General features: G+C 40.2%; 1 protein-coding gene across 1 annotated transcript in view; it reads left to right on the plus strand.

Moving 5' to 3' along the window:
* WWOX (WW domain containing oxidoreductase) overlaps positions 1-26435 on the plus strand; it is a 1111113-nt gene that overhangs the window by 12737 nt on the left and 1071941 nt on the right. Inside the window, exon 4 of the mRNA XM_008974373.4 lies at positions 2811-2989. Coding sequence (XP_008972621.1) covers positions 2811-2989 — 179 coding nt within the window. The remainder of the gene's footprint in view (positions 1-2810; positions 2990-26435) is intronic.

Consider the following 26435-nt stretch of genomic DNA (forward strand, 5'->3'; position numbering starts at 1 on the left):
ACTTTAAGGTTGAGCAAACACAGTATTTTCAAAGAATCTGATTGCTACATCATTTGGGAGTTTTATGGTATTTTTCTAGCATTTTCACTGTAGTTGATTGAACCAAAACTTTTTTTTTAGCTGCTTGTCTTTGAGGCTCTCCAAAGCATTCGACCACATTTTCATAGATACCACTGACACTATTTTTCACCTCTCATGTTATCAGTTTGTGTAATAGTAGCTTGCTGGTAATGTAGTTACAGTAACAAGTTCAAATGACGTATGTGTTTTTTGAGCAAACCTGGTGAACTTTTGGTGCAAAACCAATATTGAGAGCAAATAGGCCAAAGCTTGCTTGAGAGAAGTCTCCCAGGCCACCATAGGCATCCCCAGGAAGACAGGGCTGTCTGGCAGTTGGATAGGTGGGAGTGCCTATTATTTGTTAAAAGGCTTTTTCCCTAACTTGTGAACGTTTTTTTCCCCTCAACTAATTAAGGATATCAACGCATTGGTTATATGTTGGAAATGGTTTTTTTTTTCTTTTTCTTTTTCTTTTTTTTTTTTTTATACCGGGTCTTGCTCTGCTATCCAGGGCTGAGGTGCAGTGACACAGTCACAGCTCGCTGCAGTCTCAACCTTCTGGACTGAAGTGACCTGCCTCAGCCTTCTGAGGAGCTGGGACTACAGGCTCATGCTGCCATGCCCAGCTAATTTTTAAAGACTTTTTTTTGTAGAGACTGAGGCTCAGTATGTTGCCCAGGCTGGTCTTTAACTTCTGGCCTCCAGCGATCCTCCTGCCTTGACTTCCCAAAGCATTCATATTACAGGCATGAGCCACCACACCTGACTGAATTTCTTAAATTTTTTATGTAGTCAAATCAATTTTCTCCTGTGCAGTCTTTGCCTTTGCATTCACGCTTGGAAAGTTACTCCCTGAAATGGGTATTAATCAACCAAGAGCAGCAGTTCTCAGGCATGGTTCCTGGACCAGCAGCATTAATATCACCTGGGAATTCTATAAAAATGTACATTCCCAGGCCCCCACCCCAGACCTACTGAATCAGCACTGGGGTGGGGCTGCTAATCTGCACTCTAATAAGTCCTCCAGGGGATCCTGATGCTCCCTAGCTTGAGAGCCACCCGTCTAGAGCAGGGGCTGTCTACTTTGTCTGTAAAGGGCTAGATAACATGTTTTAGGATTTGCGGGGCATATGGTTTCTGTTGCAATGATTCAACTCTGCCTTTGTAGTGCTAAAGCAGCTATACACAATATACAAGTGATGGGCATTGTTGTGTTCCAATAAAACTTTATTTACAAAAACAGGCAGTGGGCCAGATTTGGCCAGCTCCTGGTCTAATCTAGAGGAGTAAGCAAGGGCTTTGGGGGGAACCTGGAAATTGGCTCCCCTGGCTAGTTGTCACTTTTCTGAGCCTGTTGCAGTGGTGTGCTGGTAAATGTTTAGCACCAGGTCTTCAGGGGGAAAAAAGCCACTGTTTGTTTTCACAGTATAAATACTTTGGCCATAGCTGATTTCATGCTGCCAAGGTGAAGTGAGGAATTGGGAAGAGATAGTCACGTTTGGCTCTTGTAAGCCAGTTTGAGCCAGTCTAGCATAGAACTGCTCTGTTGTGTGTGTATAATATTGGAGTCACAAATTAAGGATGTTATAAGTCGAATGAGGATGAGGATGGTAATAATTAGAATAAAGGTTGGATTATTACTCTTGAGTCTTGGTACTTATAGGGAGATGAGTATATATTTTAAACTGTAATTTTACACACACATACTTTTAAAATATGAAATCTTATCTATATTTAGAGGCTTCTTAATAGTTTTTAAGATATTCTGAGGTCTTTATCTCATATCCCAAGAATACATTTAAGATATAAAAAGTAAATTCTATTATAAGGAGTACTCTTTTCATCCATATGTGCCTTTTTTTTTTTCTTTTTTTTTTCTTTTTTAATGGTTAACCAGGGTCTTGGTCTGTCACCCAGGCTAGAGTGCAGTGGCACAATCATGGCTCACTGCAGCTTTGATCTCTTAGGCTCACGTGATCATCCTCCTACCTCAGCCTCCCAAGTAGCTGCGACTACAGGCATGTGCTATCACACTCGAAATTTTGTTTAGTGTTTGCAGAGATGAGGTCTAACTATGTTGTCCAGGCTGGTCTTGAACTCCTGGGCTCAAGTGGTCCTCTTGCCTTGGCCTCCCAAATTGCAGAGATTACAGGCGTGAGCCACTGTGCCCAGCCTCCAGTATATTTTAATACCATTTCTACAAGATTTAGATCAATTCCAAATCAAAATGAGTGCTCGTAGGACGTATGAGTGCAGAGTCTTAAAATGAAAATCGTTAGAATTTTGTTAGTTGGCAGGTTTCTTATTTACAACTAAGACTTTATCATTTTGAGTTTTCTACTTCTCTACGTCTTTAGGCCCTTGCACAGGGCTAAGAGATTTAATTGAAATCTACTGAAAAGGGTGGCTGACAGATCTTATAGCTACATTTACATGAATTAGATAAAAGCCCAAAACCTTCTCAAGAAGCCTTTTTTGAGATCTAAGGATACATGGCAATAGTTATTGTATGTTACAGCGTATGTTATAGGCAGTTCTGAAGGAAAGGAGTCGATGACTATCTTTTTTTGGCACAAATGTGATCCTTCTGGAGGCCAGAAAATAGATTCAGTGGGCCCCAGTTCTTTCAGGTTTAAGGAATAAGCATTTTGGTCTATGAAAAATGGGGTTTGCCTAAAGTATAAGGTTGTCTTATATTTATAAATGCCTGTGTTCATTGCTGTGGGTTCACTGCTTTCTCTTTTGGGCAGCCATATAAATAAAAGAACCACCTACTTGGACCCAAGACTGGCGTTTACTGTGGATGATAATCCGACCAAGCCAACCACCCGGCAAAGATACGACGGCAGCACCACTGCCATGGAAATTCTCCAGGGCCGGGATTTCACTGGCAAAGTGGTTGTGGTCACTGGAGCTAATTCAGGAATAGGTAGGCTCTTCACTTAGTTATTTATCTTTGGGACTGCTATAATGAGATCCACTTAGATCTAGCTATAATGGAATTTTGTTTAGTGGTTCTCTGATTTAAACATGACTTTTATCCTTTTCAGCTATCGTTTCATTAACATCACTACCTCTTTTTAAATCCTAATGTTGTCATGGAAGCCTGTGTAGGGGCTGACCTTGAAGTCTCTGAAAGCTGAACACTCAGCAAAAGACTGTGGCTATTTTGGTATTCAGGGATGAGAGACAACAGGCTCCGTCTAAGAGTTTTTGACCTGGTCTGCATGGTGTATGGGCATATTCCAATTACCTGGGTTATTCAAACCAAAATTGATTGGTAATAGAATACGGGGAACAACAAGGTATTATGTCTTTGGAACAAAGGATACTACAGGTTTCGACTGGTCACTGAGCATATCATTTTCTTTTGGGCACAGGATCTTATTTCTCTATAAAATTGGAGAATGAGTTCCTGTCTTCACCTCTTAATTGCCAATGTTTACCCACAGGGACTATCATGGGTAGATGGCTCAAGAGGGTATCCTTGCTTCAATATGATGGGCCGTTAAGGAGACAGGAGCAAGGCGGGAGCAAACCATAACTCTTCATAGGATTTTATTCTGCTTTTGCTTTGATCTATTTACATAAGTATCTGAATCAGTGAGAACCACCTGCTTTGAGTTTAGATATGCATCTTCAGATTTGTCGACATATGAAACGTTGCATTTGGCTGTCTTCTGTCAAGTTATCTCTGTCCTTTTGGTCCCCCGCAGCCCCCACACGGCCCCCTTGATGCCCTCCTCTACTCATTTGTTTCTCTTTCCTAATTTTGTTTTTATTTTTATTTTTTGTGGGTATATAAAGGTGTTTATATTTATGGGGTTCATGAGATGTTTTGATACAGGGATGCAATGTGAAATAGTCACATCATGGAGAATGGGGTATCCATCCCCTCAAGAATTTATCCTTTGAGTGATAAACAATTCAGTTATACCCTTTTAGATATTTTAAAATGTACAATTAAGTTATTATTAACTATAGTCAACTTGTTGTGCTATCAAATAGTAGGTCTTATTCTTTCTATCTTTTTTGTACCCATTAACCATCTGCACTTCTTTCTTAATTTTGAACAATTCCTTGAAGCTGCAGAAATATTTTCTAGCATGATTAGGGAGGCACAGGAGGTAAAAATACATTGTTGAAGGGTCAATTATTGTGTTGTACAAGGTGTGAAATCTACCAGGTTGCCATCCGAGTGGAGAATTTTTTTACTGTACTTGCCTATGAAGGTAAAGAAGCAAATGGGAATTTTTTTTTAAGAATTGAAAGGATTTTATTTCAAATCAACTCTCATACCTCATCCTGGGCTCCAAATATGTTCAATCCACTTGTCTGAACTTCTGCATTGGAGTAAATTTTATATAATTGTCATTGAAGTCAAAACTGATGGCGTCATATTTAAAACAATGGCTGGATCCCCAATCTAAGAAGAATACATTTTGTTGATCATATTAAGTACTGTTAAAGTGAATGCATGGACCCATACAATTGTGGAATAATTAAGAAAAAAGGACTTAAGTGCTTAAAAATGTTTTTTTAACAATTTAACAAGTTAACCAGAAACTTTAAAGATCTTATTCTCTTAATCTTCTAGCTAGACTCTTTTTCTCTAATGAGTAAGGTATGTGACTACTGATTGTTTTTTGTGTTAAGTGTTCGAACTGCTCCATGTGACATTAGATAGCAGGCTCTTGAATAGAGCTAATGCTCTTTCAAAGATTTGCAACAGCAGACCTGCGACATTGTAATCCAGGACTGATAGAGTTGGTTCAGAATATTAAAAGGGTGATATCTAGTTAGATACATAAGTCTTGATGGAGAGGAGGAGATTCTGAAGCATTGAGAATAAATTTGTGGTTGCTGAGAATGGCCCTCACATGTTGGAGTAAAGCCAGAAACTCTTTGTGCCTCTTCACAGCTCCCACTTCCCCCTAAGACTCTTCCTTCCTGATACCTATAATTCATTTTGCGGACACTGCAGGAGGTGTCTGCGGTCCAGTTGGAGGTTGTGGCAAATTGTAACGCTCAGGATGGCACAGATGTCGCACAAGGTCTTAGGGAGACCAGCCTTTCCTATTCAAGTGCCCACAGCTCTTTCCCCAGCTGTCACCTTCCGCAGGAATGGCCTTTAACACTGTCACCTCACCCCATTCCCCTCCACTCTTGGGAAGCATACGTCTAGGCGATTGGTGAAGATTTTTATTCTGAATTTTTGAAATAATATCGTACTGCAAGTTCCAGGCAATCAAAAACTCACAAATCACTTTCACTCTGCAGCAGTGGTATCAGGTCTGAAGAAAGGAAGAGGCTGCAGATAGGCACATGGCTTTGCTAAGTTAGCTTTTATATCCTGCGTGGCTGCCTTAGAAAGTGTCCTTGCCCAAGTAGGCTGTGGCTTCTAGATAAAGTCCTTCTACTAAGCTATGAAACATGTCAATTTATAAATTGCTATCACTACTTTAGTTCCGCTCATTTAAAAATGAAATAGCTGAATGCCGAGTGAGTGAATTGGGCATCTTTACTTCCAAGACTTCTGGGGCATTCAGGAGTCATATTCTATCTAAGCTTTAATGGTGTTGGTGTTCCCTTTCCTTTGGCCACTCAAGGGAGCCTGTTTTCTTTGGATAAACCGTGAAATCTTTAACCCTGTGAATGTCCGTTTTCTCTAAGGCGGGGTGGACTGAAACATAACATAACAGGATTTATTTTGAAAGTGGTGACTCCACAATAAAAACATAGATATCTAATTTGCCTTACAAAAGCCGATTTGCAAATCTAGTATTTCCAGTGGTTCTTTCTTTCTTTCTTTCTTTCTTTTTTTTTTTAATGCCCCACATTACGCTGCTTTGTTGGAATTGCCATTGGTGAGGATCTTACTGATAAAGAAGGGGACATCCCTCCCTTGATAGACTTTAGGGTTGCACTAGAGCCATGCCCCCTTTGAAGTGGCCTCTAAGCAAACTCTGTCTTGTCATCATTTTCCTCTCTGCAGCTGTAAGTGATACGGAGCTGTATTTTGAGTTTTTGATACTGATATTACTAAGGCAATTGGAGGGATTCTTAATTCATCTAAAAAAAATCAGGGATTCTGACAGATAAAAGGATTTGGAGGAAATGTCAGAATAAAGCATTGTGGGTTCATGAAGTCCTAGGTTTTATAATTAAGGTTTATAGGCAGGTATTACTGCTGCTGACTGGATTCAGCTGTCTGGATTGGAGATGAACAAACTGCCATCTCTGGGCTAACTCTGACCCACTGCCTGATTTTGTAAGTAGAATTTTTTTTGGAACACAGCCATGCCTATTTATTCCCATTCCTATAATGTTGAACTACTGTTTGTGTATATTCAGTTATCCCAAAATAATATGGCCGTTTGCATGTTACCAGAAGAGTCGCCCAGTTGTGGCAGAGATCATCTAGCTCGCAAAACTGTAAATATTTACTCTTTGGCCTTTCCCAGAAAAAAGTGCCGACTGCTATGTTAGATACTCCAGTTCATTCAAAGTGATATCACCCTAACATTCTCTAAATTAGCCACAGCTTAGATGAAATTTAGGCAAATGGAATGCCCCAGGCCCCAGGAAGACTGTGGCAGCACATTGTATGTAACTGTTGGGGATGTTGCCTGAAACCCCCCCTTTTTTTTAGGCAGCTGCAAGGATTAGTATGTTGCCTCCTCAGAAACTAACACTCTTCTCTCCTTGACCTTTGTTTAACCAGCTTTCTGAACCTGAAGAACTTTGTAGATTGAAAGCTGTAGCTTGTGGACCTCTCTCTGTGGAGATCAGCATCTCAGTATCCAGGGGGAAGCCATCTCTTCACCCAAAGCTTCCGCTAGGAGATCAAGAGGCCCGGAACCCCGCAGTCCTGAATGCTAACCAGTAGAGACAAGGGAGGAATTCATTTCTGTTTGTGTTCAACATAGACTGAGCAGGAAGGGCCAGGTGTTTTACGGCTCTTTGGAGTTAGCAGCTTGATGGCTCTGATTTGGTAAAAGCAATGGAAATGCCTTCAGCACGGTGAACATTACATGCAAATGTTGGGAAGTGTTAGGAAAGGGAATTTTTTTAGGCGAGGGAATTTCGCATTGAGGAAGGTCCCTGCTTCGTTTTTAGACACAGCCTATCAGTCAGCTAATTTGGCTATGCATATAAATACTTTAGTATAAAATGCTGCCCCCTGCTACCTGCAGGCTGACATGTTGCTCATCAAAGGCAGGATCCTTCTAATGAGGGATTAGTTGGATGCCTAAATGTGGGACCACCTACTCTTCATTGTCTTAATTAGCTAGATGTTTGTTGGAGCGCATGCAAATTATTTTCTGTAAGCAGACAGATTTATTATCATATTTAAGGAGTGACATCCAGGGTTTGTGAGACATCCATTAAATTTTTTTTTTTTTTTAATGTTTGAGATGGGGTCTCACTGTGTTGCCCAGGTGTTGGTCTCAAACTCCTGGGTTCAAGTGATCCTCCCACCTTAGCCTCCCAAAGTACTGAGATGACTGGTGTGAGCCACTGTGCCCAGATGCTATTAGCAAGTATGAACAAATTAGATATTTTCAGTCTACTCTTCTGTGGTAATGATGATAAAACTTCTTAACTTTCAGTCCTAAACCAGCAGTGGCTAAAACTTGATTTTTAAAATTTTTTTCAGAGTTTGGTCCAGATGAAGTTTCTTTCACCTTGTGAACCTTTAGAACGCTGGGCTGCATCATGTGTGTTGTAAGTTTAAAGTTAGAATAGCCTAGCTTCGTTTCAGTTTTTGAGCCAAAGGACCCATTAACAGAAACAAAACTTTTTTTCCTGCAAACAAATACAAGCTGGCCACATTGGTAAATACCAGTGAAATATATTTTGGGACTGACACTTGCATTTTCTATTGGTACTTATGTCACAAAATCACCTCTCTAATGTGTATTACATGGACCTATATATATGCATACTTACATATCAAAATGTATATATTTTGAGGTATAAAAAGTACGTGCTCAAGGTATTGGTCACTCCTCAATTTGTTTTCCTTGAAACAAAATGAAGGTATAAAAATTTCATGCAGGGAATCCCAAAATGTAATTATAGTGTGATGTTGAAATTGATTGTCTTAGCTTAGAGAGCCTACTTTTTAAAACTTAGGGTCTTGTTTCTCAATCATGTGTTGAAATTACAGTGTGAACTGTAGTTGCCATACTCTTTGATCCTACAAATCGTCACTACGATGAATTCATATCTTGTGCAAATTCTACCAGTTCTACGTGAATAGAAGAAAATTACTTTTTCTTCATGTAGAGAAGGGTATTCATTCCTAAGATTTTAAATCCACACTTCCCAATTATGGACTACGCCAGCTTCCTTTACACCTTTGCTTCTTTGTTTTCTTTTCCATACCTAAATGTTACTAAATTTTGCCTTTGAGGCTAAAGCATGCCATTGATGGTTTTTTTTTTTTCCAGTTATTCCAAAAGGTCCCATAAATCTGGGGCCATAGCTAACTTACATTTAGTCATTTTCATGGGTAAAACACACTCATATGAAATCATTGCACTTGGGATCTTGAAATGCCTGATTAGTTTCCTTTCTGATTGTTGACCAGACTTAAACTAGTGGGATCTTGGCATTTATCTTTTTAAAAACCTGGTGCTCATTAAGGAAAGGAAAATATTCTGAAATAATCGAAATAACCTTTTGGGCATTGGAACTCCATTTTAAATTAAAAACATTTGTGCCTACTATTATCTTATGCTAAATTATACCCAGGTATTGTAAGTAAAATTATTTTGAAGTTACTTTGTTCTAAGAAACTATGGAGATTCTTGACAATATTAGAGAAAGTCCTTAAATGACATTATATAAAAATTGAGAATTAGTACCTTATGACTTAACCATTTTACACTGAGATATTATTGGACATTGAGTGTACATGGAAATCACGTGATCAAAGTATTTGAGAAGTAAATACCTAAAGGAAGAGACCAATTTAAAACATTTTAATGAGCATCATCTCATAATTTGATAATCTCATGTAAAATACTTATAATAGGGCTGTGTGTATGTTATATATATTTTTAAAATGAATTTGTAATCATGTATACAAGTAGTCCCCCCTTATCCGTGGTGTTTCAGTTTTTTTTTTTTTTGAGTCAGAGTATTACTCTGTTGCCCAGGCTGGAGTACAGTGGCGTGATCTCAGCTCACTGCAACCTTTGTCTCCCACGGCCTGGTGATTCTCATGTCTCAGCCTCCTGAGTAGCTGGGATTACAGGTGCACACCACCACGCCCAGCTAATTTTATGTTTTTAGTAGAGACAAGGTTTTGCCATGTTGTCCATACAGGTCTTGAACTCCTGACCTTAGGCAATCTGCCTGCCTCAACCTCCCCAAATGCTGGGATTACAGGTGTGAACCGCTGTGCCTGGCCGATGTTTCACTTTTTGAGGTGTCAGTTACCTGAGGTCAACAGGCATCTGAAAATACTAATTTTGAGAGAGAGAGAGTGTGAGAGACCACATTTACATAACTTTTATATAGTACATTGTTATAGTTCTATTTTATTATTGTTGATCTCTTACTGTGCTTTATTTATAAATTAAAATGTATCCTAGGTATGTATGTATAGGTGAAAGCATAGAATACATAGGGTTTGGTACTATCCAGTTTTCAGGCATCACTGTGGGTCTTGGAACGCATCTCCCGAGGATAAGGGGGGGTACTGTCGGTGTGAACCTGATTAGATCTCAACTGAAACTTTTTGTCACGTGAGGTCATCAGTTGAATTTCATGCCTGCATGTAGGTTTAGATTTTAATTACTTTTTTACGGTGTCAGCATAACAAATGAGAGCCATACAAACTATTGTTTAATGACAAAGTGGGTCAAACCCATAATTAAAAAAATTAATAATAGATTTTTGTTCTACTTGAGGTTTTGTAGTGTTATGTAAAGCTTGAAAACTTGGAAATTGTTTTACTTAAAACCCAATTAAAATAATTTGATCTTTTGCTTTTACATCATAGAGTGGCACAATAAAAATTGTAATGGAAGATGTTATTTTACATATTTTTTTCTTTTTTTTTTTGAGACGGTGCCTTGCTCTGTCACCCAGGCTGTAGTGCAGTGGCGTGATCTCAGCTCACTGCAACCTCCGCCTCCTGGGTTGAAGTGATTCTCCTGCCTCAGCCTCCTGAATAGCTGGGATTACAGGCGTGAGCCACTATGTCCGGGTAATTTTTGTATTTTTCGTAGAGACAGGCATTCACCATGTTGGCCAAGCTGGTCTTGAACTCCTGAACTCAAGTGATCCGCCCACCTTGGCCTCCCAAAGTGCTGGGATTACAGACACTAGCCACCATGCCTGGGGGTGTTGTACATATTTTCTTTAATCTAAAAGCAGAACCATCTTTATATATTTTTATTTTTTTCCACTAGAGGGCTCTGTTGCCCTTTGATATAATTAAACAAAAGAGGCAGCATTGCAATATAGTTCTGTTCCTCTCAGTCCGTCTTGCTTTCATTTTGGTTAAATAATGTCTTTTACTTTTCTAACATATCTTTTAGGTCTTCTAATTCTCTGTGATGGAGTTCAAACTGAAGACTGTTACTAGTGTCATGTTTGTTTCTTTTTCTCTCTCTTTTGTTTTGTTTGTATAAAATGCCAGGGATGAAGGGATCCAGTTAATAAAAAGGCCCATTGTGTTCAGGGAGCAGCCTGTTCTGCCAAATCACACAAGGGCATGTGTTTTCATGACATTATTGCTTTTGAGTGTGCTGGCCTAGCAATAATATGATTTTTTTTTCCTAAGTGGAAATTGTAATATTTACGTATTAATACCTCTGTTTAAGGTTCATTTTGAACGCCTTGGTGACCCTATGTTTTTTTCTTTGTTTTGTTTTTTTTTTTGTTTTTGTTTTTTTTTTGAGTTGAAGTCTTCCTCTGTTGCCCAGGCTGGAGTGCAGTGGCGCAATCTTGGCTCACTGCAACCTTCGCCTCCCGGGTTGAAGCAATTCTTCTGCCTCAGCCTCTCGAGTAGCTGGGAGTCCAGGCACCCGCCAACACGTCTGGCTAATTTTTGTATTTTTAGTAGAGACAGGGTTTCACCATCTTGGCCAGGCTGGTCTTGAACTCCTGACCTCATGATCCACCCGTTTTGGCCTCCCAAAATGCTGCGATTACAGGCGTGAGCTACTGCACCCGGCAACCCTATGTTTTTTTCTAAGAATATAGTGTCCCTTGCCCCCTGCTACAAGCCTTACCCAGTGTTACATAATTTATTGTAATTGTTTATTAATGATACATTCTTGCTGTAGAAGAAAACGTGTCCTTTTGGGCTCAGTACAGTATATGTTTCTTAAGTAAGAGGGATCATATTAAACCAGCTACTTAATGTGAAGCAGATAGCCAGTGTTCTCCATGTACAATCTTAGGGAGGGTAATTTTTGTTTTGGCTGTGTAATTATGGTTTGAGGCAGCCCATTAATCGCATATTTCAGCTGTCAAATAGAAATTTGGCCCAGAAAGGAATACACTTTGGCTTTACAAAACTGCTTATTTTCAAATTTTTAAATGGGGACAAAAACGAATATGCTATATTATATACTTTTATTTATATAATTTTTTTTCTCAGCAACTTTTTCTCTTTTGAAAATGCAAGAGCCTGAAAAACATTGTGAATATACTTGTAACATTGCAAAGCTATTTCACCAGAGTAAAGATATTTTGGTTGTTCATATACGAGTGTGTTCGTTGTTTATCTAATAAATTGTTAAAACTAGATGGCGATTCTGGGAATTATTATAGACTTCATAATAAATAAGATGCTGACAGTTGAAACCTCCTTGACTGTTGCCTATTTGGTATGACACAGACCTTGGACTTTTGTAGCCTATACATGAGCAGATATGAATCCTCAGCCTTCTCCAAAATAAGGTTGGGGTCACTAGGAGGCCTTCTTGGAAAGATCTCTTAAATTAAGGCACCAGTAGATGGATCAAAAAGCAGGTTCCAATAGCTTGCTTTTAGTTTCTTGCCTAAATTTGTGATCTCCCTTTGGCTTCATAAATAACAGTACATTTCATGAAGTGCTGGTCTTGGTCTACACAAGCCTAACTGAATGGGGTACATAGGAAGGGTTGCATTGTGTGACCAGGTTTAAATCTAATTGTTTTAAGTCTTTGAGTTATTTGCTCACCAGGCTGTGCTTGATGGTTTTACTTTTTGTGATTTTTGGAGCCTTCATGTTAGAAGCCATAGTCATATGGTGCTCTCTGAAAGCAAAACAAGGTTTCTTCACTAGACTCTAAGAGGAGATCTGAGATGGTGCGCCTGAACGAGAGACAGAGAGAGATGGGGGCGGGGAGGAAACCTATTTCAGTGTCTCTACTATTTCTACCTAGGTGGAGGATAACTAGCCAGATGAACGGAGCTAAGCCTTTTGTATAAAGTTTATTTCGTATAAAGAGGAACAAAATCAGAATCAAATTTCTTCTGTAGTTGCACGGAAACTGGTTAAAGCTATTACAATGTTTTTCATTTTCACCCTTACCTCTAAAATGTACTTAATTGTTACAGATTCATATTTATTGATTATCATATTGTATTACATTGATAGCCCTTTAAAATTTATGAAGATTCCGTACTTGTCATATTTAATTCTCAGCACCGTGCTTACAGCTGTCTTGTGATAATGTCTAAAGGATAGAGAAGGGAGGTGAGGTAACGTGCTTGAGATCATACAGCTCTTGGGCGGCGGGTGCCTGCAGGATAGATCAAAGGGTAATTGACTCCGTGCCTGGGGCCCCTTCCACTGTACATGCCACCATCCTGTTGGGAGGAATAACAGCACACTCCTGAATGAGCTCTTTCTAAGCAGCTCATTCATTTTGTTAATCTTGAGTTTGGAATCAACCAATTTATTTAAACCCGTGAAGCCTCGCTCTGTGCCCGGTCAAGTGCTGGGAGTGGCATCTGCGGGGAGGGCCAAGGCAGATGTCATTTCCAGACTGCATTGGATCCTGGATTCGGAAGCTGAAGCTTAGGAGTGGGCATGGTGGTTCACGCCTGTAAACCCAGCCCTTTGGGAGGCTGAGGCAGGAGGTTTGCTTGAGCTCAGGGGTTCGAGAGCAGCCTGGGCAACATAGCAAGACCCATCTCTACCAAATCAAATTTTTTTTAAAAGCTGAAGCTTTCTTTACCAAAACCTCTTTGGTATTATGATTGTAAAACAAACATTAAGGAATAAGTCTGGGGGAATGGGAAGTAGCATTCATCAAGCGCCTGTATATGCCAGGTGTTAGGCTAGATTAGCTTGATGTGCCTTCTCATTTAATATAAGTAATTATTTTAAAGGTTATTGTGATTAACATGTATTCCTTATGGAAAATTTAGAAAGCAAAGAAAAATAAAAATAAGAATAAAAGATTAAAAAAAACCCCAATTCTTACCAGTTAGAAGTATACTATTAATATTTAGCATGTATGATTGTAAGCATGTTTTCCCTTCTTTCGTGATTTTTCTATTTAACTCTAAATTGTGATTATCTTTCTGTGTTGTTAAATACTCCACATCTTAAATGGCTGCATAGTATTCCATTATGTGGTTCCAGCTCTTCTCCCAGTGTGGTACATTCGGGTGGTTTCCAGCTTTTTAATAGCTGTGGAATGGAGAAGCACATTTTATAATTAAATGTTTGTACCCATCCGTGACTCTTCTATAGTTTTATTTTGTGGAGGTGGAGTTGCTGAATGAAGTGATTTGCTCCCCGACCTTAATATCTTGATTTGTTTTGTCAAACTGCCCTGGAAGATTGTACCAATTTGAATGCTCCTTTACCCAGCATCCTTGCCAAACTTGAGAATTAGAATTTTTAAAAAATATCACTTAAATTTGCCTATCTCTGATGATTAGCAAGATTGATAGGCTTTTCTTATGTCTGGCCATTTGTTTTTTAACGAATTGCCCTTTCATCTTATATGCATGACTATTGGATATGTATCAATTACTAATTGATTGCTTGCCTCATGTGCTATAATTTAATTTTCAAAATGTCCCTTAGAGGTTAATTTATAAAGTTTCTATTACTTTAAGTACCTGTTCAATCCTGTGATCAAGAGGAAATTCACAGAGAAAGAAATTGGCCTAACTCCTCAGTTTGCTTCACTAAAATCTTTTAAGCACACATCTTGTCTATTATGCCAGCTGCAACTCAAATCAAAGGCACTGTTGCTTTGGTACCCGCATTTAAGGAGGGAATACCCCAGAAAACTTAAACTTGGCTGGCTTTGCAGTGGTGGTGGAGTCCCAAGATGACACAGTAGGCAAGATTTGATTACTTTGGTTATGCAAATTTCCCCTAGATCTTCTATTAACGACAGTAACAGCGCTTCAGAGCTTTTCTATGCATTCTCTCATTTGATGAGCCTGCTTTCAGGTGGAGAAATTGTACCATTGCTGAAAATAGCTTCGCTGACAGTTAGGGCAAGCTTCATTGGTAGCAAGTTTCTATCTGGAAAGATGTAGGAGAGGAACACTGACTCTGGAAGCAGACGTGACCTAGTTTTGAAACCTGGGATAACCACTTCCTATCTGTATGACCTGGGCAAGTTACTTTCCTTCTCAGAACTCCTGTTCCACCTCTGTGCAATATGGACAGTACTCCTACTTTGCAAAGTTGTTAAAGATGGGAACTCCAGAGTGCCCAGGGAATTGTCTACTCATCATCGCAGGCGTTTAATAACGTGTAGCCATTTCTGGAATGGGAGGCAAGAGGATCGAGTTACCAGTGAAATTAGTTTGGTATTTTCCTAGCTTCCTGGTTCCCAGATCCTCAAGAGGCTGCCATAATCTCTGTGAATTTGTCCTAAAATGACCTGTATAAATAACTGCTTTAGACATTGGCTTGTCTTTGGTATGAAGGAAAACATTTTAGAATTTTTTTGGTTGGAGGTCAGTAGCTTTCATCCAGAAAAGAATAATCAAATGGAAAAAAAAAAAAAAAAACCACTGAGACAAGGTTATTTTTGTTACAGTCAAGGAACAAAAAAGGATATATTAAACTTGGGGGAAAGAGAGAAGGAAAACTATTATTGTTTAAAACCGTTATACCATGCATCACGGTAACATCTTTTTTACTGAGAGTTCTGCATTAGCACACTTGTTCACCCAAGTTTGTGATAGTTTATAGGACTGCCTGGTGTATTAAGTAGAAATGCTCAACTTTGCTGTCCTATTTTTTTGATCATATCCAAAAAGTGTCAGTGTTTGAATATAGTTTTATTGCCACTTAAAAAGGTAGGACAGTTTTATTGGCGTCTACTGGACATGGTAGGAAGAAAGCTGTAATTTGACACAGATTGTCCTTAACTTGGGTGACTTAAGGCAAGTCACTTAACCATTTGAGCCTTAATTTCCTCGTTTGTAAATTCAAGAGAATAATAACTTCTCTGTCACGTAATGTTTTGTACAGATCAAGTAAAACAATATGTGAAATGCTGTAATGAAGAATTCCAATAGTGTATGAATATAAGGTTGCTCGCGTTTGGGGAAAAATCAGTTATAGAAGAAAGACTCCTAAAGGGAAGATTAGGGTTGGAAGAAGATGGAGGAAGACAGTCATTGAATTCCTTAATGGAAAGAATAAAATAAGAGCTCTTGACTTTTGTTGTTGTTGTTGTTAGGATATGGGGAGAGGTTTCTGCAAATATCTTCTTCAGGGTTTACGAAGTGAACCGGATGTCCGGTAACAGCGTTGCATGTCATGCAATTGACTGGGTGGTGATGACTAAAATTTTAATGATGCGATCTCATTTAAAGTTGACAGGCTCTGACTCTAGCCAGATATTCAGGAGCAGAAACTTGATTCAATAAGAAGGGAAACTGCAGAGGCAGAAACTTCTGTGGGTTGCAGTTGTGTTGAGATTATACAGGTGGAAATGTTGTGAGTTCTTGGGTGATGCGATTTCTTCCTGCTTGCCTTAAGTTTCACCTGCCCAGGTCCTTACTTCTGTTCACAGTGCAGCACGAATTTAGATGCTGACTGGGGATTCAGACACAAACGGGATGCTCCTTGCTTATATAACATCAACACAATTGCCGGCCACATCTTGATTATAGAAACTCTTTTTCCTGGTGATCACACAAAGCAAAAGAATGAAAATAATCAATCTCTTTCAAATGGAGAGACTCCGCTGTGTCAGCCACCAATGGCTATAAGGATGAACTCTCATAACTTTTTGTATCTTGCAATATAATGTCTTCCAACTGCCTTTGATTTTACTGTGTGGCTGTGTGGTACAGCAAGGCAGCTGTGGCCTCTAAATTCAGCAGCTAGGTTTGAGAAGCTTCTATCAGCTGAGAGATCATCAGTGCATTCCAAATGGCATTAAAAATGCTGTTACAACTTTATCTATTAGCAAAGGAAGTTTCAATTTTAAGTTCATGTACAGTTACTAGATTGAGTGTTTGACAAGGTAGAGAGCTCTGTAGTAGATCCATATGGGGAACATCTCAGTCAGCGTGTGGAGTCAGATTTTTGGCAAGGGATACCATCCTTTCAGCCTGAAAAGCTGACTTGGGAGCTGTCAGCCTGTGTGCACGAGGGCCTTTTTCCTCCCAGGCTTAGCGTCGCCACTTGCCCAGTGTTTCTTTTTTATTTCCTGCTGGCCTGATCCGGGAGGGATTTGGGAAAGCTAGTCTCGTTGGTGTGTCATCATCACGACGCTGTTAGTGATTGACTTACCCGAGTGTACACATGTTTGCATCTCACTTGTATGTTCCTTACATGTTTACTTAATTATTGGGAAGGTGTATTAATGTCCTGTTGCTGCTATAATGGACCACCACAAACTCAGTGCTTCTATGCTGCAAACCTAAGGCAGTCATAACACAGTGTTAAGTATTTGTGTATCTAAACATAGAAATGGTTCAGTAAAAATACAGTGTTGTAATCTTATGGGACTGCCGTTGTGTGTGCAGTCCATTGTCATGTGATAGTGATTAAGGGAGGTGGACATTTTTGTGTTTGCTTATTTCCATAAGCTCAAGGGTAAAGCTTCCCAATCAGCCTTTAGGACAGAGGTAAGAACTGGTTGGTGGCCTGGAGCCTAGATCTGGCCTCCAGATGTTTTTTATATGGACCACACAAAAATGGTCTATAGTGGGATTTTTGTTCTTTTTTTTTATCAGACTACTTGCCAGCATACTAAAATCAGGATATTTTACTTAAATGTAGATTTGTGACAGTTTTGAAAAATCAGAATGAGTATTGTGGACTAAATGTTTATGTCTTCCCCCAAAATTCCTATGTCGAAACCCTAATCTTAAGGTCATGGTATTTGGACATGGTTGTGTCCCCACCGAAATTTCATCTTGAACTATAGTTCCCATGATCCCCTTGTCTTGTGGGAGGGAGCCCGTGGGAGATAATTGAATCATGGGGGCGGTTACCCTCATGCTGTTCTCATGATAGTGAGTGAGTTCTCATGAGATCTGATGGTTTTATAAGGGGCTTTCTTCCCTTTTGCTTGGCACTTCTCTTACTGCTGTCATGTGAAGAAGGACGTGTTTGCTTCCTCTCCTGCGATGATTTTAAGTTTCCTGAGGTCTCCCCAGCCACGTGGAACTGTGAGTCAATTAAACCTCTTTCCTTTATAAATTTCCCAGTCTTCAGTATGTCCTTATAGCAGCATGAAAACAGACTAATACAGGGGCCTCTGGGAGGTGATTAGATCATGAGGGTGGAGCCCTCATAAGTCAGATTTGTGCCCTGATGAGAAGAGGATAGAGAGCTAGCTAACTTTCCTTAAGCTATGTGAATGTGAGAACACAGTGGGAAGGCAGCCATCTGTAACCAGTAGGAGGGACCTCCCCAAGAACGTGACCATGCTGCCACCTTGACCTTGGACTTTAGGCCTCCAGAACTGTGTTAAAGAAATGTCTGCTATTTAAGCCATTCGGTCCATGATATTTTGTTGCTGCAGCTTGAGCTGACTATGGCTTATGTCTATCAAGGAACATAGTTGCACTGAGGTTGAACAGAGCTGTTCCTATAGGCTGACCCCCTGTAGGCAGGCACAGGCTATTTTCCATGGTCAGTTTACCTGCCTGCTTCCTGTAGAGGCTTGAGCTTGGTTTAGAGTCTGCAATGAAAACTGTGTGATGATATTGGACTCACTGGTTCATAGCCACTACCACGCCCTTATTCAGTCTTTTGTGCAATTAACAAACATTTATTGACTACTGAGTACCAGGTGCTAAGACTTCAGTGTAGAAACAGGCAGGGTCCCTGCCCTTGTGGAGGATACAAAATACACCAAAATGCAGTCAGCTTCACTGAATGACAGAGATATGATCTGAGAAGTGTGTCAGGCAATGTCATCGTTGTGCGACCCTCATAGGATGTACTTACAAATCCTACATGGTATAACCCATTATACGCAGAGGCTGTATGGGATAGCCTATTGCTTCCAGGCTGCAAACTTGTACAGCATGGTACCGTACTGAATACTATAGGCAGTCATAACACAGTGGTAAGTATTTGTGCATCTAAACACAGACGTGGTATAGTAAAAATACAGTGTTGTAATCTTATGGGACCGCCGTTGTATCTGCACTCCATTGTTGACCAATGTGTTGTTATGCAGTGTGTGACTGTACCAGCAGCTTGATCTTTGTGCTTCTAGAGAACATTTAAATTGATTCGCTTTTGTGAGACAGGGTCTTGCTCTGTCACCCAGGCTTCAGTGCATCAGCGTGATCATAGCTCACTGTAACCTCTACCTCCTGGGCCAAGTGATCCTCTCACCTCAGCCTCCTGAGTAGCTTGGACTACAGGCATGCACCACCATTCCTGGCTAATTTCTTTTGTATTTTTAATAGAGTTGAGGTCTTGCTATGTTGCCCATGCTGGTCTTGAACTCCTGGGCTCAAGCAGTCCACTTGCCTCAGCCTCCCAAAGTACTGGGATTACAGGTGTGAGCCACCACATCTGGCCAAACTCTGGGTAGTTTCTAATTATTTCTGTATTTCTATTTGTATTTAAAAGTACAGGATACTAAAATGTTTTTTTTTCTTTTTTGAGATGGAGTCTCACTCTGTCGCCCAGGATGGAGTGCAATGGCCCCAATCTTGGCTCACTGCAACCTCCGCATCCCAGGTTCAAGCAATTCTCCTGCCTCAGCCTCCTGAGTAGCTGGGATTACAGGCGTGTGTGCCACCATGCCCAGCTATTTTTTTGTATTTTTAGTAGAGATGGGATTTCACCATGTTGGCCAGGATGGTGTTGAACTCCTGACCTCGTGATCCTCCTACCTCGGCCTCCCAAAGTGCTGGGATTACAGGTGTGAGCCACCGCACCTGGCAAGGATTTTTTTTTTTCATACTTGAGGAAACATCTAACAGCAAATATGTTCTTATAAGTTAAAAAGAACTTTTGCTATTTTGAATGACACTCTCATTAAGTCTTACTACTAGTCTCTGATTTTTCTTTTTTCTTTTTCTTTTTCTTTTTTTTTTTTTGAGACAGAGTCTCACTCTGTCGCCCAGGCTGAAGTGCAGTGGTGCTATCTTGGCTCACTGCAAGCTCCACCTCCCGGGTTCACGCCATTCTCCTGCCTCAGCCTCCCGAGTAGCTGGGACTACAGGCGCCTGCCACCACGCCCGGCTAATTTTTTTGTATTTTTTAGTAGAGACGGGGTTTCACCGTGTTAGCAAGGATGGTCTTGATCTCCTGACCTCGTGATCTGCCCACCTCGGCCTCCCAAAGTGCTGGGATTACAGGCGTGAGCCACCACGCCCGGCCTTGATTTTTCTTAACCTTTATTTCCAATTTTGCATCTTCTGAGTAACTATAAAGAAAAGCAAAATCTACAGTAGGTATGGAGTGAGTGCAGAGTCACCATCAACTTGAACAAATGTGTGTATCTGTGGTCAAGTTTAATTGCTTCTTCTGTAATTTATATTAATCACGCTTCCATTGCTTGCCTTTTGTTAATAAGTATGCGGCCATGTGATGATTTTTTAAAAGGTCATCCAGTATCTTGATGTCCAGTCCATGCTTATAACCTGAGCAGTTTATGTACTCTTGAGATGGTATGTGCTAAAAATGAGTAGCTAGTCTGAGTGGCAGCCTTACCCATTTTATTTTGTGGGCAGATTTCTTTTACAGTTCTGGCTGGGTTTCTTTTAGTTGGCTTCTTTGCTTTGCTCCTGTTACGACTTAGCCCTGTAGCTCTGGGCTCTTCGATTCTCACGTGCTGATGGTGTAGCTGAGCTCTGCTAATGCTGGTTATTAATCTGACAATCTATACCAAGGAGGTTTTATAATTGCCGTAATTCTTCTTTGCTCCATTCCATTTCCCAGCTTCTCAAATGGGGTGGCAGCTGCAAAGCACAGTATTTGAACATGAAGTAGAGAATCGTCACTTCAGCTTATGATTTTACATTCTGTCAAGGCTGCAGGGAAAGCGGTCATGTTTCTGGATGGTATTTGGATCTACAAATTCCAAGCAAACTTTTTACTTCTTATTATGTAAAATGGAAGGGTTAGCCAAATTAAGATCTCACCATCAACCTTGAGGGAGTGACTTCTACATGCCGTGTATTACTGGTTATAAAGCTAGTCTTGTTTGGATTGAAGAATTTAATCATGTTTAACTTTTCAAAGGATGCTTTTTAAAAAACCTTATCCGCGTGTTATGTTTAAACTGAGAAGTACCTGAAAGTGAAAATTTTATTTATTTTTACTTTTTTTGAAAGATGGAGTCTTGCACTGTCACCCAGGCTTGAGTGCAGTGGCTCAATCTCGGCTCACTGCAAGGTCCACCTCCTGGGTAAAGGAGATTCTCCTGCTTCAGCTTCCCAACTAGCTGGCACAACAGGTGTGTGCCACCACGTCCAGCTAATTTTTGTATTTTTAGTAGAGATGGGGTTTCACCATGTTGGCCAGGCTGGTCTTGAACTCCTGACCTCAAGTGATCTGCCCGCCTTGGCCTCCCAAAGTGCTGGGATTACAGGCTCACGCCACCATGCCTAGCTAATTTTTGTATTTTTAGTAGAGATGGGGTTTCACCATGTTGGCCAGGCTGGTCTGGAACTCCTGACCTCAGGTGATCCACCCGCCTCGGCCTCCCAAAGTAGTGGGATCACAGACATGAGCCACCATGCCTGGCCTGAAATAATTTCAAATTAACCCCTGAGGAACAAATGCTCATGACTTTTAATGAACAGAAAAATCCAACTGCTGGAGCCTCCAGACTGCATGTCATGCGTAGAAGGATAATCCTAGGGAAGCTAGCTCACAAAAGCAAGGGAGATACCTGCAAGGCTGAGCTGAGCTTGCAAGGGAAGAAAAATATTAGAGAGTTGTCACATTTAGAAATAAGTGATTCCAAATTTATAGTCAATGGACTGTAGATTCCTTCCATCTTCTTAAGAGATTTTGTGCCTCTTGCACAGGTATTATCCCTAAGATGTGTTTTCTTCAATGTACCTAGATTGTTTCCTTAAAGAATTGCTTTTGTATGGTACGGCTCTATGTGGCTGTGTTTCTCATGTTGGTTAGGAGAACTAACCCTTGTGACGAATAAGAAATGGCAAACATTGTTAATGTTGACTTTACTATTTGCTCAAATATTAGTATTGGATTTTAGAGTCAACATGCTAGCAGGATGGCTTTATTTTAAAACCATGTGATAGAAAGCTATCTGCTATTATTGATAGCATTTCTGGATGGCTGTCAGAAGTCTTTCTTTAGAAATTTAACCATATTTTTAATGGTGGGCATTGCAGTCAACAGTAGTACAGACTTTGCAAAGACTATTTTTTTTTTTGGGTGCAGTGAATACTTCGCAATGCCTGCTGAATTTTACCTATTCTGTAAGTCTTTTTGGGAACCGTTGAGCCCCTCTTCTCTTAGTTGCCTTTAGCCTTTGTTTTTATTATGGCAATTGGTATGAAATTTTTCCTTTTCATTACTTCTTTTATTCAGAGCACACCTCTGGCTTATCTCTTCATTCTCTGTTTAGTTTCATATTTTACTTTAATTTCTGTACATCAATATCTGCCATTATAGTATTTAAGCTCTTGGAAACATCAGGCATTTGTTAACTTCTTGAGAAAATAAAGCACTCCACTGTTGTTATGAGCTGCTTATGGCGAGTGAAAAACTCACAATATTTGGCCAAACTTGGGATCATTTAGGTGTTGTTTGCAATTAATGGCAGGAGATATTTTCCTTGTTGTTAAGAGTATAACGTTGGTTTTAGAAAGCTTGATCTATGTTTTTCTCCATGTTAGATGTGAAAAGAACCAGGAGAGTGTGAGGATATTGGTCATATTGTCATATGGTGATCCCACTGTGGATAGATACGCAAGAGAGAAAATCCAGAAGAAAGCATTTCACTGAAGCCTGGGGACATTTTTGGTGACAAATAGTGCTGATGGCACAGTGAGAACGGGAGAGGGCAGAAGCAATGCACAGATAGAAAGGGTGTCACCTGCACATTGAAAAATCCCAGTGCCATAACAATGCAGTCCCTGCAATACAGACAAACCTGACTCCCACCATTCCTGTAAATGAAGATGGGGCCTTGCTGAGAAATAGAGGATGCACATTCCACCCTCAGGCTTCCCGTCTTGGGATGCAGAGAAAACTCACCCCCGTGCAACCACTCAAGAGTCATTATTTACCTAGCAAAGTGTTCACAGGACAGTGTTTGAAATGTACCACGTGCCTTTTCATGTTTAGTTTAGAGCTTGACACTAGAGCTCTACTGTGGTTTACCAAGTGTGAGGGACTATTTCTTTCTGAGAAGGAGGGGAAGCTTTAGTTTCCTTGAATGTCTAATAGTGTCTGAGTTTCTTTTTAGAAGCATAAAAGACGTACAGTAGGCAGAATCTGGATTTTTAACTATACAGTTGCTGAGGTTATCTTCAATTCAAATCTTCTAAATTCAATTTTGTTAATGTTGTTCAGATATTATTATAGAAGCCAGCTTTACTGACTTCTGCCCATTTAATCATAGGAGATTCTTCCATTCTGTGAACTTGGATTTCTTTTTTCTATCCATAACGTTTATCTAAATCAGGCTTTCTTTTCTTTCTACTAAATTTTTCAATTACCAATAGGCTATGAGAATAATTAGACTGACAGTATTACTGAAAAAAACAAAACAACAACAACAACAACAAAAAAGACACCTTCCACTAAAACTGACCCAAAAAGATAATAGTAGGGAAAATGACATGTCGGTCTGTGATTCCTTTTTTACTTGTCAGTCCTTTTGGGAGTTGAACGTTTAAGCACATGTACCTCTATGTGACTTTTGAGACGTCTAGAATAGGGAATTCACCTTTGTAGCTGGAATTTATTCAGCATGCAAATGTGGGTGGGTGATTGTTTTATAGATGCCTGGTGTTGAATGATGGGCAGGTGTGATAACTATATGTAAAATTATATTAAAATCCAAGAGGTGCTTTTATGAGGCAGGCTGGAAATGGCATCCGATTTTCTTATGGCTTTTTCATGTCCATTTTGATGAATCTATTTATTACTTCTATAATGAGTAGTACACATGGTTGGTTAGCCAAGTTATTGAACTTTATCAACCTTGGCTGAAATTCACAATGCGTGCCAAACTTGTTGTAACATGTAAGAAATTACATCTGGGCTAAAAGGTTCAATAATGATTACTCTTATAATGGAATCTTTTACAAAGCAAGGGATTTCATGATATGCCTATGCTTTTAAAAAATTATTGTGATACAGTGAAACAAGGAAGAACGTGTAGCTGGAAAAATAGTATTTGCTTGTAATATACATTCAGATTCATAATAGGCTTATTTGATTCCCAGGACAGGGTGAGCAAAGGATGCTGTTTCCTGGGTGTCTGCTTTGGTGTTCATTGAGTCATGTCTCTCTTTAGACCTTACTGGATCTAGTCTTCATCATGGGGCCTGTGAGCTCTTTCAAATCTAGAGGACAAAACCTAATAAAGTGCTGTCATATCACATCCGTTTATGAGTTTCAAACTGAAATGAAATGTGTAGCCGTGCTATTCTTAAATTACAGAGACTTGAGGAACATAGAGCTTTTTACTCTCACTAGAGAAATCTAAGCACAGGTTGGTTCGTTAACCTGTAAAGAGATGTTGGGGTTTTGAGAGGTCTATCAAATAACACAGTTTCCCTTTCCCAAGTTACTACCTAACTGAGCAGTAAGACCACCCATTAGGCAAATGGAAGACCAAAACATCACCTGAGTCATTCATGAAGCTGATACTGGAGAATATGTATAGCTGTGTGAGCTGGTGGGCTTTCTAATCCTGACCACCACAATTAGACAGGGTAATGGGTCAGTGCTAGGTCAGGCCAGACCTTCCCAGAGGGCAGACCCCATTCATGCAGCATGTTCAAGACAGTGCAGGAGAGCAGGGTGTGTGCTCTCTGTAAGAGGAGAGGAGAGGCAGGGCTGCGTGTGCCCGGTTCTCAATCCTGGAATTACCATTCACATACCATTCACAACATAAGTTGAATCAGCTCCCTTGAGCAGGAATAAGTGAGTGGCAGAGGGGGTCAGGGATGTTAACGCAAATGGAGATCCCTTCACCCAGAAAGACACATCTGAAATGGAGAAGATGCCTTTTTCCTCCTGCAACCAATAAGAGAGTGATGAAAATTATGACGCCTTGGGAAATAAGACTGCAACGTAAATGTGTGTCCACCCCCTAGTTTTCTTTTGGATTGTGAATCCTCACCCTCTGATAACTAGGCATGCTGTTTTGACGTCTGTGCTTTCCAGCTTGCCAATTCTGGGGGCCCGGCACAGTATTTTTCACCCCGGAGTCTCAGTTTCCTCATCTGTAAAATGGGAACCATGACGTCGGCATCACAGAGTTGTGAGAATTCAAGGTGGAATGAAAGCAACTGGTGTGGTGTCTGACCGCTTGCGTTGGTCCGTGAGGAATTTCCTTACGTATTGTTTTGTGTCTAGGACCAAGTTCTTATTTTCTTCTTATGGATGACTTCATATATATGCCGCCACAGAGGGAATTACCGCTTTTCTTTGTAGGTAAAAAGGAGCTGGGTTAAGATGCACCGTCATATGAAACAGGGAAAAAGGGTTTGCTTGGGTTTTAGATTCCTGAAACAGTCTGCTGAGGGAGTCTAAAGTTGTTGTGGTCTCTGTTCCACTTTAGGAGTTTGATAAAAATTGGCCTGTTTTATTTGACAGCTCTTAGGTAGTGTGCAAAATTGTCAACAGATAATAAACGTTTTTTGCAAAGCTATGGCTCTATGTGCTGTACTTGAGCAGTATCCATACTCTTAATAGAATTGATATATGAAAGCAGGTCTTCTTCCTTATCCGTTTAGACCCAAATCTTATCCATAGTGTGTGGATATCACAAACAGCACAAGAGGAAGTGAAAGGAACAGAGTGGGTGAGCAAACCATTGTTCAAAGGAAACAGAACCTCGCTCAAGGAAAATGAGAATTCTTCTGATCTGCTTCTGTAATGGATGCAATGAGGAAAGTTGTCTAGCAGACTGTTCTTGGCCAACTGTCTAAATGGCTCACTCCATCCTCTTCACGAGAGCTGATGGTAGGACTGTAGAAGAGTCACAAAACATCACACGACAACGCCAGTCCCTCTGATAATCCTGCAAGAGCCAGCCCAGTTTTGCTGACAGCACAGTCTGCTGTTTATTGTGTGTTCAATGACTTAACCTCTTTTTAGTTTAATTAAAATTATTTCTCAGATTAAGAGCCATGCTATGATGCTTGCCAACGGACATTTAAAACATGTAACTGATTTGTTTTTTATAATGCTTCAGGAGAACTCAGTTGAGCAGTAAAGATGTGCTCGTGATGTGGTTAGCTCAGAATAAGGATGTGAAAACCAAAAGGGAAAGGAGGACAGGAGTGAATCTGGCACTTATCTTTCAGTGGGGCCTGAGTGCAAATTCTTCCTACCTTCCATATGAGAGAATAGGGAAAATTAAAGAATAAATGTGTCTGGGTTTAATGCAACTTTACTAAGGAATGAAAGTCTGATAAGAATCCATCTTTTGAAAGAATATTTTTTAAATTCCTTATTTTTCCTTCCTGCATGGTCATAAAACACACTGGGGACAGCCCACCCTGAGAAGTCGCCAGGCATCTGCCTGCCTTCAGTAGCAATCACCCAACTGCTGTAGACCGTAATCAAGATTTCAAGAACCACGTGCAGCACGCTGCGGGAGAGTCCCAGAGAAGTGCTTAATGCGCCACTCCACGGATGTGAGAGGGGAGCAAGTGCTCAAAATGGGGCTTCTGAATTGCAATCATCATTTGGCATCTCTATTACCTACAGCTGCTGAAAGATGTTCCCCCCATGCAACTGTTTC

This window comes from Pan paniscus, chromosome 18 (assembly GCF_029289425.2).
Source record: "Pan paniscus chromosome 18, NHGRI_mPanPan1-v2.0_pri, whole genome shotgun sequence".
NCBI classification, from domain to species: domain Eukaryota; kingdom Metazoa; phylum Chordata; class Mammalia; order Primates; family Hominidae; genus Pan; species Pan paniscus.